The following is a 15,913-nucleotide window of genomic DNA, read 5'->3' as shown; positions in this document are numbered from 1 at the left end:
TCCACAGCAATTTTGCAATGCGTGCTCATTTAGAAAGCACTGGCATACAACATTTTTTGGTCAACAAAAAAATGTCAACATGGTTATTGCCGACAATGCCGTTTATTAGAAAAATGTAGGCAATAAAATTGAACATGAAGGTATATTTCAATGAATGAACCATATTAGTATTTCAAACCACCCTGAACACTGCAGTCAAAAATACAGATGAAAAACATTTCCGCAAGCACGTGATGCTGACAAATGTCAGTTTCCACTGCATGCAGGGCACAAATTTCTTCACCGATGACCACAATATCCTTGGAAAATATTTTTGTACCTTTTTAGTTTACGTTATTCAGCTCAGTTGAATTTAGAATGCATTTTATAATGCAGTCTGAGTTGTTTAATGTTACTAAATAACCAGTTTTTTTTCTACTCAATTTGGATTCAGTTTGCAACGGTCAAAGTAAACATGAATGTGTTTTTGAATAGTCCAATTTTTGCCATGCATGAGGTTTGCACAGATCAGTATGAGGTTTTGTTTTTAAGTTTTATAGTATTATGAAAAAAGTGCCTTGCTTCAGAAAATGTCACTTTGTTAAGCATTAAGATGACAACAACTCAGCGCCGTCATTCATTAGTGTGTTTCCACCAGAAAGTAAACGCTGCATCATTGGTAAGTTCATCTAGGTGCAGTGGTTCTGTGCTGTGATAGCGCTGAGAGGCCAGACGGCATCAGACCTACATTGATGTCATGTGCCGCTGCAGATTGAGTAGGACTGGGCCCCAGCTGCAGCAGCAGATTGTATGTGCCAGTCTCTGACAGTCCCCTTCTCAATCCAAGCCCACCGTGCGGCGCCGTCGCTCCGCCTCGCCTGCGGGTGGAGATCAGGCCGCCACGCTGGGCAGGTGAACTCTGCACAGAGGCTCTGCTAAACTGCGCAGCCTGCGAGGCCATCAGACAGGCTTGTAATTTGCGTTTGGCACGCCAGCGGGCCACTCGAAGACGAGTCTTTTCCCTCCGTTCCCTTACCAAGTCTGCAAGCAGAGCCTGCGGTAGAGTCTGCTCCAGCTCACGCCGTCGGTTTGTATTACGGCCTCTCAGAGTTCGGCTGCGTTTGTATTCTTCATACAGATTCAGGTCCTTACGTCTCGGATGCACCTGCTTTTGGACCCCTGCCACAGACAGCTGAGAGTCGTCATCTAAATACAGCCAGGGAAGAGAGAGATTACATATATTAATACAAATATTCAGTATTTTAACTAAATATTGAGGCATTTCACACAAGTAGAAAGTTATGATTTAAAACACCTTTACTGTTTTATATGTTAATATGATGCATTTATGAATTTATACCAAAATTGTTATCGTTAACTAAAACTATTACTAAAACCATAAAAATGTATTTAAATAAACATTAACTGAAATTAAATAAAATATTTCATTTCAGCTAGTTGCCAAAGCAATATTTCCATATTTTATTGATTTTATAGGTTTCATTTATTTTATACTAAAATAATTCAACTTGAAATAAAAAATAATAGAAATATTAAAAAACTCAAAAACTATAATAGTATATCAATGAAAATATTTGACCCAAGCCAACTGAAGCCCATCTCAAAACGATGTGATTTCAAGAAAGAGCTAAAAAGGTAAACTAGACTGAAACACCCCTAAACCTTATGGGATGCACACAGTGAAATATTACAGAAGCCTTTGTTTATTTTAACACATTAATAAACGGCCAGCGTTTACTCTTAAGACAATGCCACATGCCAAGTCACAGGGTGGCACAAAAGATCACTTTAAAGCTTTTTGTATGAAACTCACGAACCGACAGATCAGTTGCGATTCTGTGCATGACGCAGCTTCGACGCGTGGTGAAAACATGGGTTTCTAATGTTACACATGTCAGCTTTTTCCTCTCCTCAAAACGGTTTTGGCTGCTTACTGCAACATCACATCCTGTCAGTTTCCTGATAACCGGTAACCCTGAGTATCTTCTTATCAATGTTTGCTGAGCAAGTTTCATATACATTATTGGCCAAGATATCAACGTTTTTAGAGTGCATTTGGTTTTACACTAACCTGACATGTAATTTATAGCTTTATCACATTTTCTAATATCACATTAATTTAAGGATTACATGTAATATTTGTACTTTCCACACCACAGGACAATTTAAAACTAGTTAAAGCAAAAAATCTTTAAATTCTAAACATTTTTACTTAAAATCTGGTATAAAAAAAAAAGAAACGATGCGCACTAATAAAAAAATGTACAACTGTTATCACTTTAAAATGCACCATTAATGTACCATGCATGTAAAATGTACCATTTAGGTACATGTATGTACACTTTAGGAATCTATGTACTTTTAAGGTACTAATATGCATAAAAACAATATAAACAAAACTCTCAGGAATGGATGTCCTGTGTGCCTGAGCTTTTGAGGTGGGAAAAAATGCTTTATTTTTTGCTTGAACGTTCTTTATTTTATGAAAATATTATTGCTTTTTACACCTCAGGCCCAAAATAAAAACAAGTTATTTTATGTTGTCCATTGAATTTACTGATTACTTCAGATACAGACAATTTAACACTAGTTAAAGAAAAAAAATCTTAAAGCTAGTTTAAGAAATCTGACAATATGTGTATTTTATGACAAAGCTTTGTTGCATCTAAAAAAAAAAATCTTAACTTTCTTAAAATATTTACTTAAAATCCTTATATTGATTTAAAAAAAAAAAACCTGACACTAACCATGGACATGTTAATAACCCTATTCCAACTACTCTAAATCATTTCGACTTCTGAACAACAGTTCAAGGAATTATTAAATTATTTATTTAACAGTATGAAATACAGTCATTCTCTGTACAAGCAATGTAATATACAAAACTGACATTTTTACTACAGATTAGGAGGATGTCCTCCCTGGAGCCAAACGCAGGTAATCTTTGATACATTTCTCTGCCTCCGCTTCTGTGGGAGCCAAGAGGACACTGTTCCTCATAGCTGCAGCTGTGTGTTAAAAAGATCAAATTACTAGTTTACCAAGAAGCAAATCAACCTTTTTATTTAATTTATTACTGAACATAATATTACTGAACTAGAGCAGACAGGCCTGACTTTGCATATGTATGCAATTGTAACATTTTAGTGAGCACAAGAATAAGTTTTTGAGCAATTCCTTTTAAATTTTAAAATTAAAATATATTCACATGCGATTTGACTGAGATATGTAATTACAACAACAACTATAATACTTTTATCCATAAAAGCATTCCATTTATTTTGGATATACCTATTATTAGTGCTCCGATATTTGTCTTTCTTAAGCCTCGCTTGTCTCCCCGTCCGCACCAGTTGAGCTGTTTGGCCACATTGGAAGCAAAAACTTTGGTGCAAATTCTCCATATGGTCTTTTTCATAGTTTGACCTCCACTAACAGACAATCTGTTCACCTAAAACAGAAATTAAATATAGATTATAAATAAAAGTTCTTCCAAAATTTCAGTCACTTCTTTAATTCCATAATTCCAAAGACTCTTACCAGTTTTTGCATCGTCCCTCTATCCATAAGTCTTTGCTCCAATCGGTCAAGATCCCCCATTGACATCAAAGGCAAGACACAATCCTCTTCCTCATCCTCTATTTGCAGTGGTGGCACAAAGCATCTGTTCCCCACAAGACACTGAACCAGTGCAGTCAGGTGATTGATTTTCCAGTCCATTTCTCCCTGTGACTCAAGAATAGCCCTCTCTGCAACTGCAATACCACAGGTGATTTAGCAGGGGGCTTCCACTTGTAAAACAGTAAACATTTAAAAATGTGAGTTTAAATGTGTGATACAATTATTAAACTTACCTGTACATTGATTATTTTCAAAACTCCCTGGACTCACATCTGACATAGCTGTAAAAACAAATGTACAAACATTCAAACTTCGTTTGTTAACAGTAATACATTTGAGAAAAAAAAACAAAATGCAATTTTTATTTTTATTTCAAAATTAATCTGTTATTTACTTTTCTGCATAGGAATACTTTCACTATGCATGAAAGCATTTTTGTAAAATAAAATTTTAAATTTTAATCCGTTAATTTCCCCCCTTATATGTACAAGCTAGAAACATCCCCTTATTCTTAAAGTATTATTAGATTAGGTTAAAGTTGTGTCCCCAGGTATTTCAACCCTTTTGACATCATAACTCTTTATTTTATTTAAATGTGCTATAGGTCATATAATTATGTCTATATTGCAACATCATCTGTTCATGAAGTAAACTGTGCAAGGATGTGTCTTTTATATAATTTTGTATGTTTCTCAGTTGGGACCAACTTTAATATTTCAACCCTGTTACCATTTTGTACAGCAAACAACTCTTGAGTATTTGTAGAATGTAGGTCTCCACATTTAATTCTTCTTTAAATAAGGATCTAGTGTCATGTTCTTTACCTGTCTACACTCTTAAAAATAAAGGTGCTTCAAGCGATGCCATAGAAGAACCATTTTTGGTTCCACAAAGAACCATTCAGTCAAAGGTTCTTTAAAGAACCATCTCTTTCTTACCTTTTTATAATCTGAAGAACCTTCTTTCACCACAAAGAACCTTTTGTCAAACAGAAAGGTTCTTCAGATGTTAAAGGTTCTTTATGGAACCATTTAGACAAAAAGGTTCTTCTATGGCATCGTGAAGCACCTTTATTTTTAAGAGTGTAACCGAACTGTGCAACTGTCAACCCTGTTAGTCAACCCTGTTACCTTTACAACAATTTTCCCAAACCTAATTCTTGAAACAGTATATTGTTGTGAATTTAAAAACACTATTCTGTCTGACAGAATGTTTAAAAATTTAGAGGAATTTACTTTGGAAATGAAGAAGTGCAAACAAAGGTTTTGTTTTAAACTCATGACTGTCAGTGCATTAATCAGAAGTCTTCATATGTCAGAGTGACCTTTAAAGTTCAAGTAAAGCAGCTAGACTCACCTGTTCATGTTGATGCATTTGTCTTGTGATCCCCATCATGGAATGACTTGCGATGTGTAAAAATCATGAACAGCCATGCAGTGGGGGGGAAAAAATGTTTGTTTCTTCAAATACAGTAATTCTTTTTAAATCTGACAATATGTGTATTTTATGACAAAATTCAAACATGAACATTATCTAGAAAGGATCATCAGTCTCACTGTGTTAAAAAAAGTTGATCTGGGCCGTGTTGTAAAAAACGTCAATTTAATAATGGAACTTTTATTTTTATGATTGTTTGAATGATCCTTATTTCATGAAAATGTTTTTGCTGATCCAAGGAATATTTTTCCCACCTCAGGCTAAAGAGTATTTATTTCATTTTTTTTTTAAACGTGTTTCAGTATTCTACATATTCAGTAAAGTCAGGTATAAGTTATTGTAATTTACTGATTACCTCAGATACAGTACACTAAATACACAGAATATTACAAAAACAGTGATGGAAAAGAAGTAACAGGGTTGAATGCAATTCAACAGGGTTGAAAATGATAACAGGGCTGAAGTGGCTACTGTTGGTGCAATATACATTAATTGATTCAATCATTCATTTATTTATTTAAACATTAACAACTCATTTACATAGTAACTAAGAGTATAATACAAAAAATACAAAGAGTAAAATTCATTTAGAATGGCCCACAGATCTTTGTGAATTGAAATGTCAAGATGCCACAGGGTTCAGTGAAGGTTAAGGTCCATCATAAACAAAATCTCGCACTCATGGATTACCCCAATCAATCTCAGCCATCCCTCGCTCTCTTTCAGTTACAACTGAAATATTGTTCAGCTCATTGACTTGGTCACAGGTCATCTGGTGGAGCCTCAATGTTGTTGGACTCGTGCTTCTCAAGTGCTTTGTCGACCAGCCCGCTTTTAAGGTTATTCTGGCCTCGATAAGGGCCCTGATGAGTTTCCATGCACCTGGGATGTCCTGACCCTGACTTATCAGTCTGTCTGTCATCCTCTTCAGGGTTGCAGCAACACCATCAGACTGGGCTCAAGATTGTCTGGAGGGGAAGCAATTAATTTGAAAAACCTCTTGTGTCGTTCTTTGGCCTCTCTCCACTGCTTGCGCCTCCATCTCTGAGCCTTCTCACACAGGTCACCAATTCTCTTCTTTTTCCCTGTCTCAACATCTCTTCTCCACCTCTCTCGCTCATTCCTGAGGTACTTTTCCCTGCGTACCGGGTCAGCATCCCTTCTCGCCCTGTACTCTCTCTGTTTTGCAGCAGCTGTTTTTGCCATTACTGTGTCTGAAAAAAGGAATCCAATATGAAGACTTGCTCAGCTTCTCCATATTCCAAATGAATAGATTCTTTTAAAACTCAGCATCACTTGATCATATGTATGAATTCACCACATTTACAAGTTGCGAGTTGAATTATATTTCCTGATGTCAATTCATGACGCTTTTGTATGTACTGACTGTGCTATTTCACAAAAACGTAACTATTATGACCTTTTCAACCCTGTAATGACCATAATTCTGAATCACATTTAGAAATGTTTCAGGATCAAATGCTACAGGGTTGAAGTTCCGTGTAAAATGACTTACTACAGCATCAGTGTCACTGCAATACTTGAAATTATTCAGACCCGATTACTGAGCTTTAAAATATTGATCTTGGAGAAAAACAAAAAACAAAAAGAAAAAACAGGTAAGGTACAGTTCATGCGGATTGCAGTAACTTTGCAATTTGTATGAAAACAATATAGTCCAAGTTCATGAAGTTTATCATTGCTGCTTGTCTCTGTAGAAACTGCCTTCAGAAAGTGACTTGCACTATTTGCATCTCTTTTGTAACATATCCATGGCAAGCTTTGATAAAAACCATGAGTACCAGTGAAGATAACCATGCTTTCCATTTCTTGTGCCTTCTCTTCTTTCTACAGTGGTAAACAGCTGCTGTTAGCCCTCACAGACCTCAATTCAGTGTCAAATACCATGTGCAAAGTGGTCTGCTGCTGCAGGGTTTGGACCACGTAATCAAAACCTAGCAGGCACGTGCAGAGGGGGGTGCGATGGGTACTTGATGCCCAAAGTGCCCTTTTGTCAAGGCAAATTATTTTTTTTTAAATGAAACGCCATTTTGTGAAGGCCTGCCCAACCTTTAATGTAGTGCACTACCAGGATGCCTTCATAACGTCCGCGGCTGCCGGTAAGTGCAGTTCTCAGAGGAGCGGTGTGCTTGTATACTTCTATTATTAAATTATTATTATTATACAAGAACTGCATGAAGAGAGCATGCACAGCTGTTGTTTATATTGCTGTTTGTAGCCTGTGGAAGTAAGGTTAGCTGCAGCAAGGGGCTATAACACTTTTGTTCAATATTTTCCTAATGACAATTTTATGATCGGTTTATAAAGGCTACTCTACGAGCACCTTTTCCCCATTTTTATCAAAGAATAAGGCAGGAAATGTATAGTTTCTATAGGCTACTAAATGATATGTCAATCAGTACTGCATTATTCCTAACGTTTATTTATTATACTCATTTACAAAAAGAAAATGGTTTAAAATTGTATTTTTGAAAGCAACAGAAATGTGAAACTGAATGAATTAGCACATGTTGTCTAAACCTTCCTTTTCGGAGGTGGAAATCTTTTTTCTAGGTGGATGGACTTCTGGTTTTACATTACTGACGTAATTCCTGTAAGTGGGGTTTGCTTCATGTAAACAGAACCTCTGCGGTGTCCTAGCATGTTCAAGTGTACATTTTGTGGTTTTGTGCATGTTTACTTAAAAGAGGGAACAAATTTGTATACTTGTAAAATTTTATTGGTTAATCACACAGTTACACTAGTTTTTATATAAAATTATAAAAGCTTTTTCTTGATTGCCTTTGAGTGAAGCGCTCAATCATTTTTATAGTCATTTTTTAGTGAATGTCCACTTGGAAAATCAGATCAAAACTTTTCCTTCAAGCTAAGAATTTTGAAAAGCAAGCTGTTCAACAAAGCGGCTGCCACAATAAGATGGTTAGCATTTTATCATAAACCAGTTTGTTAAAATCAATCAGTTTCATAAAAACTTCATACGGCCATTCTTATTCCCATGTCAATTTATAAAAAAAAATTATAATAATTATAATTAGTAGCAATGAGTTAGTGGTTTTATATATATATATATATATATACACAGATTTATTCTTTTTGAAGTGTGTAAAGATTTTATGCATTAAAAAAAAAGGTTTGTACACCATATTTGTTTTGGTGACATACATGTAATATCAGGGATTTAGAAGCATCTAGAAGCAAGAAAGGCATTACTATCTACATGTCCATAATATCCCAAATAAACTAGTGCAGAAATGTTACATTTTATACTTACAGGTAGTTGGGTCCACACTCATGAATGCTGGGATTGCAAGGTCTGCTGAAGTGCCTGGACTCTGAAGAGCTTGAAATGATGCGGGTAGATCTAGTGAGACCCCCAGCTCTGGTTCTCCCACTTGCTGGTGAAGTTCAGGGTCGGAATATTCAAATCTAGGGATGTTGCCAGCTTCTGCGTGTTCATCCTTCACACAGACTATTTCAACCTCCGCTTCCTCCTGTTTGATTTTAAGTGAAGGTGCTCCAAATGCCACTGTGCTTGTAGTTTGGGATGACACACTTTCATCTGCCATCATGGGTGCAGAGAGGACGCTGCTGTCCGGCATGTCTGTGTTCCCAGTCTCTGCAGAGACGAGCGGGTTCTGCCCCCATACTGGATCACTGGTCTCAGACAGAAGCACCTGGCTGTTCACCAGATGAGGGCTTGAGATCTCAACTACGGAAACAACAAAAGTCACATTCTGTTGAGTTGAGGGAAAACATTAGGAAAGAATAATAATACTCACTGCTTTATTGAAAACAAGAGTCATTTAACAAAATAAAAAGTATATAACAATATAACATAAAAAAATAATGGTAGACATATACAGTCATGTGAAAAAGAAAGAACACCCTATTGAATTCCATGGTTTTCTGTATCAGGACATAATAAAGAAATCATCTGGTCCTTGGCAGTGCTTAAAACACATGCCATATCACACCAGGTCACTATTTATTTAGCAAAAATAAATCCAATTTGGAAAAGCCATGCATGACAAATTCAGGACACCCTATGATTCAGTTGCTTGTAGAGCCACTTTTAGCAGCAATAACTTGAAGTAATAATTTTCTATATGACTTTATCAGTCTCTCAGATCGGTCTGGAGGAGTTTTGGCTCACTCTTCTTTACAACGTTGCTCCAGTTTATTGAGGTTTTGTGGGCATTTGTTTATGCACAGCTTTCCCCAGCATTTTAGTCAGGATGAGGTCTGGACTTTGACTGGGCTATTGCAACACCTTGATTCATTTATTTTTCCAGCCGTTCTGTTGTAGATTTGCTGGTGTGCTTGGGATCATTGTCCTGTTGCATGACCCAATTTTGGCCCGACATTAGCTGTCAGATGGATGGCCTCACATTTGACTCTAGAATACTTTGGTATACAGAGGAGTTCATGGTCAACTCAATGACTGCGAGGTGCCCAGGTCCTGTGGCTACAAAACAAGCCCAAAATCATCAGCCCTCCACCAGCATGTGTGACTTTTGGAATGAGGTGTTAGTGCTGATATGCTCTTTAGACTTTCACCAAACGTAGCACTGTGCATTATGGCCAAACATCTCCACTTTGGTCTCATCTGTTCAAAAGACATTGTTCTAGAAGTCTTATGGTTTGTTCAGATGCAACTTTACAAACATAAGCTATCCTGCCATGTTATTTTTAGAGAGAAGAGGCTTTCTTCTGGCAACCCTTCCAAACATGCCATACTTGTCTGGTCTTTTTCTAACTGTACTGTCACAAACTTGATCATTTAATATGTTGACTGAGGCCTGTAGAGTCTGAGGTGTAGTTCTTGGGTTGTCTGCAGTTTCTCAGAGTATTGTATGGTCTGACCATGGGGTGAATTTGCTGGGACGTCCACTCCTGGGAAGATTGGTGTCTGTTTTGAATGTCTTCCACTTGTGAATAATCTTCCTCACTGTGGAATGATGGACTTCAAATTGTTTGGTTCTTCTAGAAGTCTTATGGTTTGTTCAGATGCAACTTTACAAACATAAGCTATCCTGCCATGTTATTTTTAGAGAGAAGAGGCTTTCTTCTGGCAACCCTTCCAAACATGCCATACTTGTCTGGTCTTTTTCTAACTGTACTGTCACAAACTTGATCATTTAATATGTTGACTGAGGCCTGTAGAGTCTGAGGTGTAGTTCTTGGGTTGTCTGCAGTTTCTCAGAGTATTGTATGGTCTGACCATGGGGTGAATTTGCTGGGACGTCCACTCCTGGGAAGATTGGTGTCTGTTTTGAATGTCTTCCACTTGTGAATAATCTTCCTCACTGTGGAATGATGGACTTCAAATTGTTTGGAAATGGCCGTAATACTCTTCCCAGATTGATGGCAGCAACAATTGCTTCTCTAATATCGATGCTGATGTCTTTCCTCTTTAGCATTGTGTTAACACACACACCTGAAGGCTCCAGACCAGCAAACTGCCAAAACTTCTGCTTTTATAGAGCTGCTCACGCTTGCTGATGATCAGTTAATCAAAGGTATATGATTAACAGTGCCTGACTGTTACGTACCCTCTTAATTCCCATGTTAATAGTAAGGGTGTCCTTAATTTGTCACATATGGCTTTTCCATTTTGGCCAAGTTTTAGTTAAATAAATTATGACCGAGTGCGATATGTCATGTGTTGTTGTTCATCTGAGGTTTAACTGTCCAAATTTTAAAACCTGCCAATGACCAGAAGATTTTTTATTATGTCCTGATACGGAAAACCATGGAATTCAATAGGGTGTCCTTTCTTTTTCACATGACTGTATGGGAGTAATACCAGTAATGAAATACATTTTCATGTCCATATCTTAACCTGTTTTAATATATTATATATATATATATATATATATATATTTAATATATATATATGAGTGTGTATGTGTGTGTATACAAAAAATGTTGATTCAATGCAAGCTCACTTGCACTTATAAAATAAGTGTTTAAATAAATGTATTAATGTTATGCATATGTGCCATCATTAGACCACTCTGCTTTAGACATGATCTGCAATTAAAATACACTGGTATCCGTCTATTGCTGCAATCAATAACAATGGAATTTTATGCGGCACATTTTGAGCTTCATTGTCATATTTTGATTTAACATATTAAGACATACATGATGGGAATTTGGAAAAGTACTGCATAGCACGCATTACCTATACATGTCTATTAAGGAGGCGTTTCATACCTTTATGAACTGATGATCCATGGATCTCTTCAATATGGACATCAGCAATGTGATTCTCACTTCTTACTGTTTCTTTGGACATGTGCGTCTGCTGTCTCAGTCTCACCCATGAGGGTGCAGGCACAGGGGCTGGTTCAGAGACTCTGGGTCTGGGACAGGGGTCTGGGGTTTTGGCACACACTGACACAGTGCTCGTCGGCCCTCTTCTGCAGTGCATCCCTGTGGATGTTGTTGCCATATCTCCATCTCCCTGATACAGTCTATGGTTGGGCTCTTTAGCAGACAGGACGCTGATGTACTTGCGCATGGTTTTCATCTGACAGCGGGACGTCTCCAACATCCTCCTGATGTTCTCATTCTCCTTCTCTTTAGCTGTCATGTCACGTTTGATCTCCTCAAATTTGAGCCCGACCACCCGGATCATCTCTCCTAGCACGGTCTCCACCGCGACGTTCACGGCTTTCTCAATAACAGCGCCCATCTGGCCCCGCATCAGAGAGATGGTCAAATTCACATCCATGCTGAAGGGCGCAAATCTGAACAGGGCCAAAAACGCGCGTGCGGTCTGAAAGCTTTGACTGGCCGATCGATATTCGAGTATATTTGTGCAAAACGTACGTTTTTCAGACAAATGCTCAGGCTCCGTCCGCCATTGGCCGTGCAACGACAACACTGAGACGGAAGCAGGAATCACATCCGGTTCAGCAGGAGCGTTAACCCTCTGTGGGAAGCATCCAGTGATGTGTGATGCTGCTTGGATAAAAACATTACATTGTTTTTAATTTATTCATTTTTGTTGTTTTTTGTATGGCAAGATTGTGTGCATGTAAATCTCCAGGGGAAGATCTCCACAACTGGATTCAGGAGAATAAGGACGCAGAAACACAAACGTTTTCATTTGTCAAAAAATTTAAAATACAACCCAAGTTCTCAAAAACAGATCAAAAGTTCACTATCGGCCGAATTACGTAAAAAAAGAGTGGACTTGCAGACAAAGTTACATTTTTGATCCACTACTCGTGCAGAACAATTAATAATGAGGACACGTGGTCTTTACTATGAGTATGGAGCATAGACTGTATAAAAACATGGAGACAAATCAAGTCGGCTCTTGGGTCACCAGTTGAAACGTCAAGCCGCCTCCCGTCTTATTTCACAGATAAAGGACTCTAATCAAACATTAACTTGTAACCTAAAAGAAATTAACAAGATTTTTAAAACCTTTTACTCCTCATTATATACTTCCGAATTCCCTTCAGATCCAACGGATATGGAACATTTCTTAGATCATTTAGATATTCCTACTTTACAATCAGATAAGGTGGTAGATTTAGAGCATGACCTCGAGATTGAAGACATTTGTAGGGCAATGAAGAGTGGGAAGTCTCCGGGCCTTGATGGGTAACCTATTGATTTTTATAAGAAATTTAGGCATGACCTCGAGATTGAAGACATCATTATGGCAATGAAGAGTGGGAAGTCTCCGGGCCTTGATGGGTAACCTATTGATTTTTATAAGAAATTTAGGGAGAAACTTGCGGCAATTCTTCTTCATGTTTTTGGGGAATCGTTGATTCAACTTTTTCACAAGCATCCATTTCACTCCTTCTTAAAAAAGATAAAGTGTGTCCCAGTGTGAATCATATCGCCCCATATCTCTTTTAAATACTGACATTAAAATATTAGCTAAAGTGCTAGCATTTCGTTTAGAATGTGTCCTTCCCTCAATAATTTCAGACAATCAAACGGGATTTATTAAAGGTCGCCAATCTTTTTCTAATATTCGTAGACTTGCTAACATAATGTATCTTTCTGATCCTTCTCCGCACCCGGCCGGAGGTAGTTATCTCATTGGATGCGGAGAAGGCGCTTGATCGAATTGAATGGCCCTATTAGTTTGCCATTTTAAAAAAGTTCGGTTTTGGTAATATTTTTGTGTGTTGGGTTAAATTAATATATAATTCCCCTTCAGCTTCCATTCAGACTAATTATTCTCGATCAGACTTTTTCCCATTAACACGTGGGACTCGTCAGGGATGCCCACTGTCCCCACTCCTTTTTGCCATTGGGATTGAGCCTCTTTCGATAGCTTTGAAAACAACAACAGCGTTCCAAGGAATTAAGCGAGGGGGTATTGAACATCGTGTGTCTTTATACGCCGATGACCTTTTGCTTTACATCCGTGACCCTATATGTAGTTGTCCTTTAATTATATCCTTATTAGGTCGGTTTGGTACCTTTTTCGGGATACAAATTAAATTTAAAAAAAAGTGAATGTTTCCACATTAACAATTTGGCCTTACAAATTCAACAAGAATCATTACCCTTTAATTTTTCTCCGGATGGGTTTAAATATCTTGGAATTCATATGACTCGCTCCTTTTCTTCTTTGTTTGAAGCCAATTATAAAGCTCAGTTAAAAGAAGTAAAGGCAGAGTTGGAAAGATGGCATAGTCTTCCCCTTACTTTAGCCGGAAGAATACATTCAGTGAAAATGACAATTCTTCCCAAGTTCCTTTATTTGTTTCAGTCCCTACCAGTTTTTTTGCCCAAATCCTTTTTCCGTTCAATCAATCAATCTATATCCTCTTTCATTTGGGAAAATACGATCCCCCGGGTTAACAAACATATTCTTCAGAGGACCCGCGATGCTAGTGGTTTAGGCCTCCCAAGTTTTACCCATTATTACTGGGCATCAAATATTCAGAAGATATTATTTCATTGCCCAGAAACAAATTGGTGTTTAATTGAAGCACAAACATGTCACTCTTCTTCTCTCCCTGCTTTAGTGTATTCTTCCTTACCTTTGAAAGCTTCTCGATTCACATCCAATACTGTTGTACTTTCTACTCTTAAGATATTTAGTCAGATTCGTTGTCACTATAAATTTACATCAGCATCAGTTTTGGGTCCTATTTACAGAAAATAATGTATTCCCTCCCTCTACACTGGACTCATCATTTAGACAGTGGGTAATTTCCGGGTTGATATGCATCAAAGATTTATATACTGAAGGTTTTCAACAGTTTTGAGAACCTCTGCAGATTGTATGACCTTCCACAAAACCACTTTTTTAGATATCTTCAGATTCGCAATTTTGTTAAAAACAAATTCCCATCCTTCCCTGACCTTCCTCCTATCTCGCCCTTAGATAATCTTACTCTCAATTGTAATAATAAAGGATTGATTTCACTTTTATACTCCCAGCTCATGTCTTTGGAAGGGTACAATCTGGATAAAATTAAATCCAGATGGGAAGATGAACTGGGCATAGAGCTGTCTGAGGCTTTTTGGAGGGAGGCACTTAAAAAGCTCCACTCATCATCTTCTTCTGTTAGGTTAGGACTCATACAATTCAAAGTGCTACATAGGGTTCACTTGAGCAAGGCATGGTTAGCTGGAATATATCCTGGGTTAGATGCAGCCTGTGATAGATGCTCTTTTTCCCCAGCCAGTTTGACACATACATTTTGGTCTTGCTCCTCTCTAAATAATTACTGGGCATTGGTTTTTAAAACTATCAGTGACGCCCTTGGGGTGACATTGCGGCCTTGTCCTTCAATAGGTATTTTTGGAACTCACAGTGACACTGTAATCATTACTTTAACTGCAACCCAGAGGGACATTATTGCTTACATTCTTTATTTGCCCGCAGAAGAATTTTGTTGAGTTGGAAATCCTCTACCCCTTCTTCTGTGACAGATTGGCTGGAAGATGTGATGTTCTTTTTCAAATTAGAAAAGCTCAACACTAAGGGGATTTGTGGACAGGTTTTACTCAAAATGGGAACCCATTTTGTCATATTTTAAAAACCTGAAAGAATTACCCGGCTGTTGACTTTTACTCTCCTTATATGTATCTCTTTCTTTTCCCTTTTTGTGATGATGTATTTGATGTTTTGACCTCAGTGTAATTTGTCTCACAGAATGGCTAAATTGTTGTTGTTTCCCCCCCCCCTCTCTTTTTCTCTTATATATTCATACTGTAATTATATTATTGTAATAATAATACTATTATTATCATCACTATGTAGTGGTATGCAATGTGTCTATGCCTTGAAAAGATGTAATGAGATTGTTTCATTTTGCCAGACACTACGCTATTTTGTTGCAACTAAGCTGTCTAGGGAAGGGATGGGGTTGTTATAGTATAGTAAAAGTAGAAGGAAGGATAATGTAACTTTCATTGTTTTAATGTATGTTGCTTTACTCCTTCAATAAAAAATAAATAAAAGTTCACTATCGGATGAAAAATATACATGTTTTCATGAAACGAGTGGATGTGGTTTGAGGTTGAATGATATTGTAAATCTGTGACAACAGGCTTGGTTCATATGTCAGCTTCTGCATGATGTGGAAATTATGCACATGAGAGAGATGCGAAAGCGTAGGCCTAGGCTATATGTTGTCTTTTTTACAGGTAAGTCTGAGTTTGTTCCACAGAGTGTGAAAAGTTTGATGGTGCCATCAAAGTTTAGTTGTACATCGTCAAAAGATTCTTAATTTTGAATTATTGTCTGTGAAGTCTTTTTCTAGTTGCTATTATAAAAGACTGTTTGTAAGTGTAATGTCATATTTGTTGACATTATACACTGAACTCATATATTCAGAGGCAT

The 15,913-nt window shown here is 37.4% G+C and overlaps 1 protein-coding gene across 1 annotated transcript; it reads right to left on the bottom strand.

Moving 5' to 3' along the window:
* Positions 1–1,141: 1,141 nt before the first annotated feature.
* LOC107592999 (uncharacterized) lies at positions 1,142–12,011 on the bottom strand. The gene is made up of 7 exons (XM_016282582.1): positions 11,299–12,011; positions 8,351–8,788; positions 3,855–3,902; positions 3,541–3,755; positions 3,292–3,451; positions 2,891–3,008; positions 1,142–1,185 (listed from the first exon to the last, which is right to left on the bottom strand). Exons 1-6 carry the CDS (start codon positions 11,816–11,818, stop codon positions 2,905–2,907), a joined length of 1,485 nt encoding a protein of 494 aa, XP_016138068.1. The 5' UTR covers positions 11,819–12,011; the 3' UTR covers positions 1,142–1,185; positions 2,891–2,904.
* Between the last annotated feature and the right edge of the window lie 3,902 nt (positions 12,012–15,913).

The sequence above is a fragment of the Sinocyclocheilus grahami genome, unplaced genomic scaffold (assembly GCF_001515645.1).
Source record: "Sinocyclocheilus grahami isolate Dianchi unplaced genomic scaffold, SAMN03320097.WGS_v1.1 scaffold162.1, whole genome shotgun sequence".
NCBI lineage: Eukaryota > Metazoa > Chordata > Actinopteri > Cypriniformes > Cyprinidae > Sinocyclocheilus > Sinocyclocheilus grahami.
Note: the sequence above shows the minus strand (reverse complement) of the source record. Positions and strands in the feature narration are given on the sequence as shown.

What these genes read in the sequence shown, in the direction of transcription:
- LOC107592999 (XM_016282582.1), bottom strand. Translation starts at nt 11,818, where the DNA reads ATGGATGTGAATTTGACCATCTCTCTGATGCGGGGCCAGATGGGCGCT. An exon ending in TGAAAATAATCAATGTACAG is followed by an intron (nt 3,756 to 3,854) that starts GTAAGTTTAATA and finishes GTGGTATTGCAG; the next exon opens with TTGCAGAGAGGGCTATTCTT. An exon ending in TATCGGAGCACTAATAATAG is followed by an intron (nt 3,009 to 3,291) that starts GTATATCCAAAA and finishes TTTAACACACAG; the next exon opens with CTGCAGCTATGAGGAACAGT.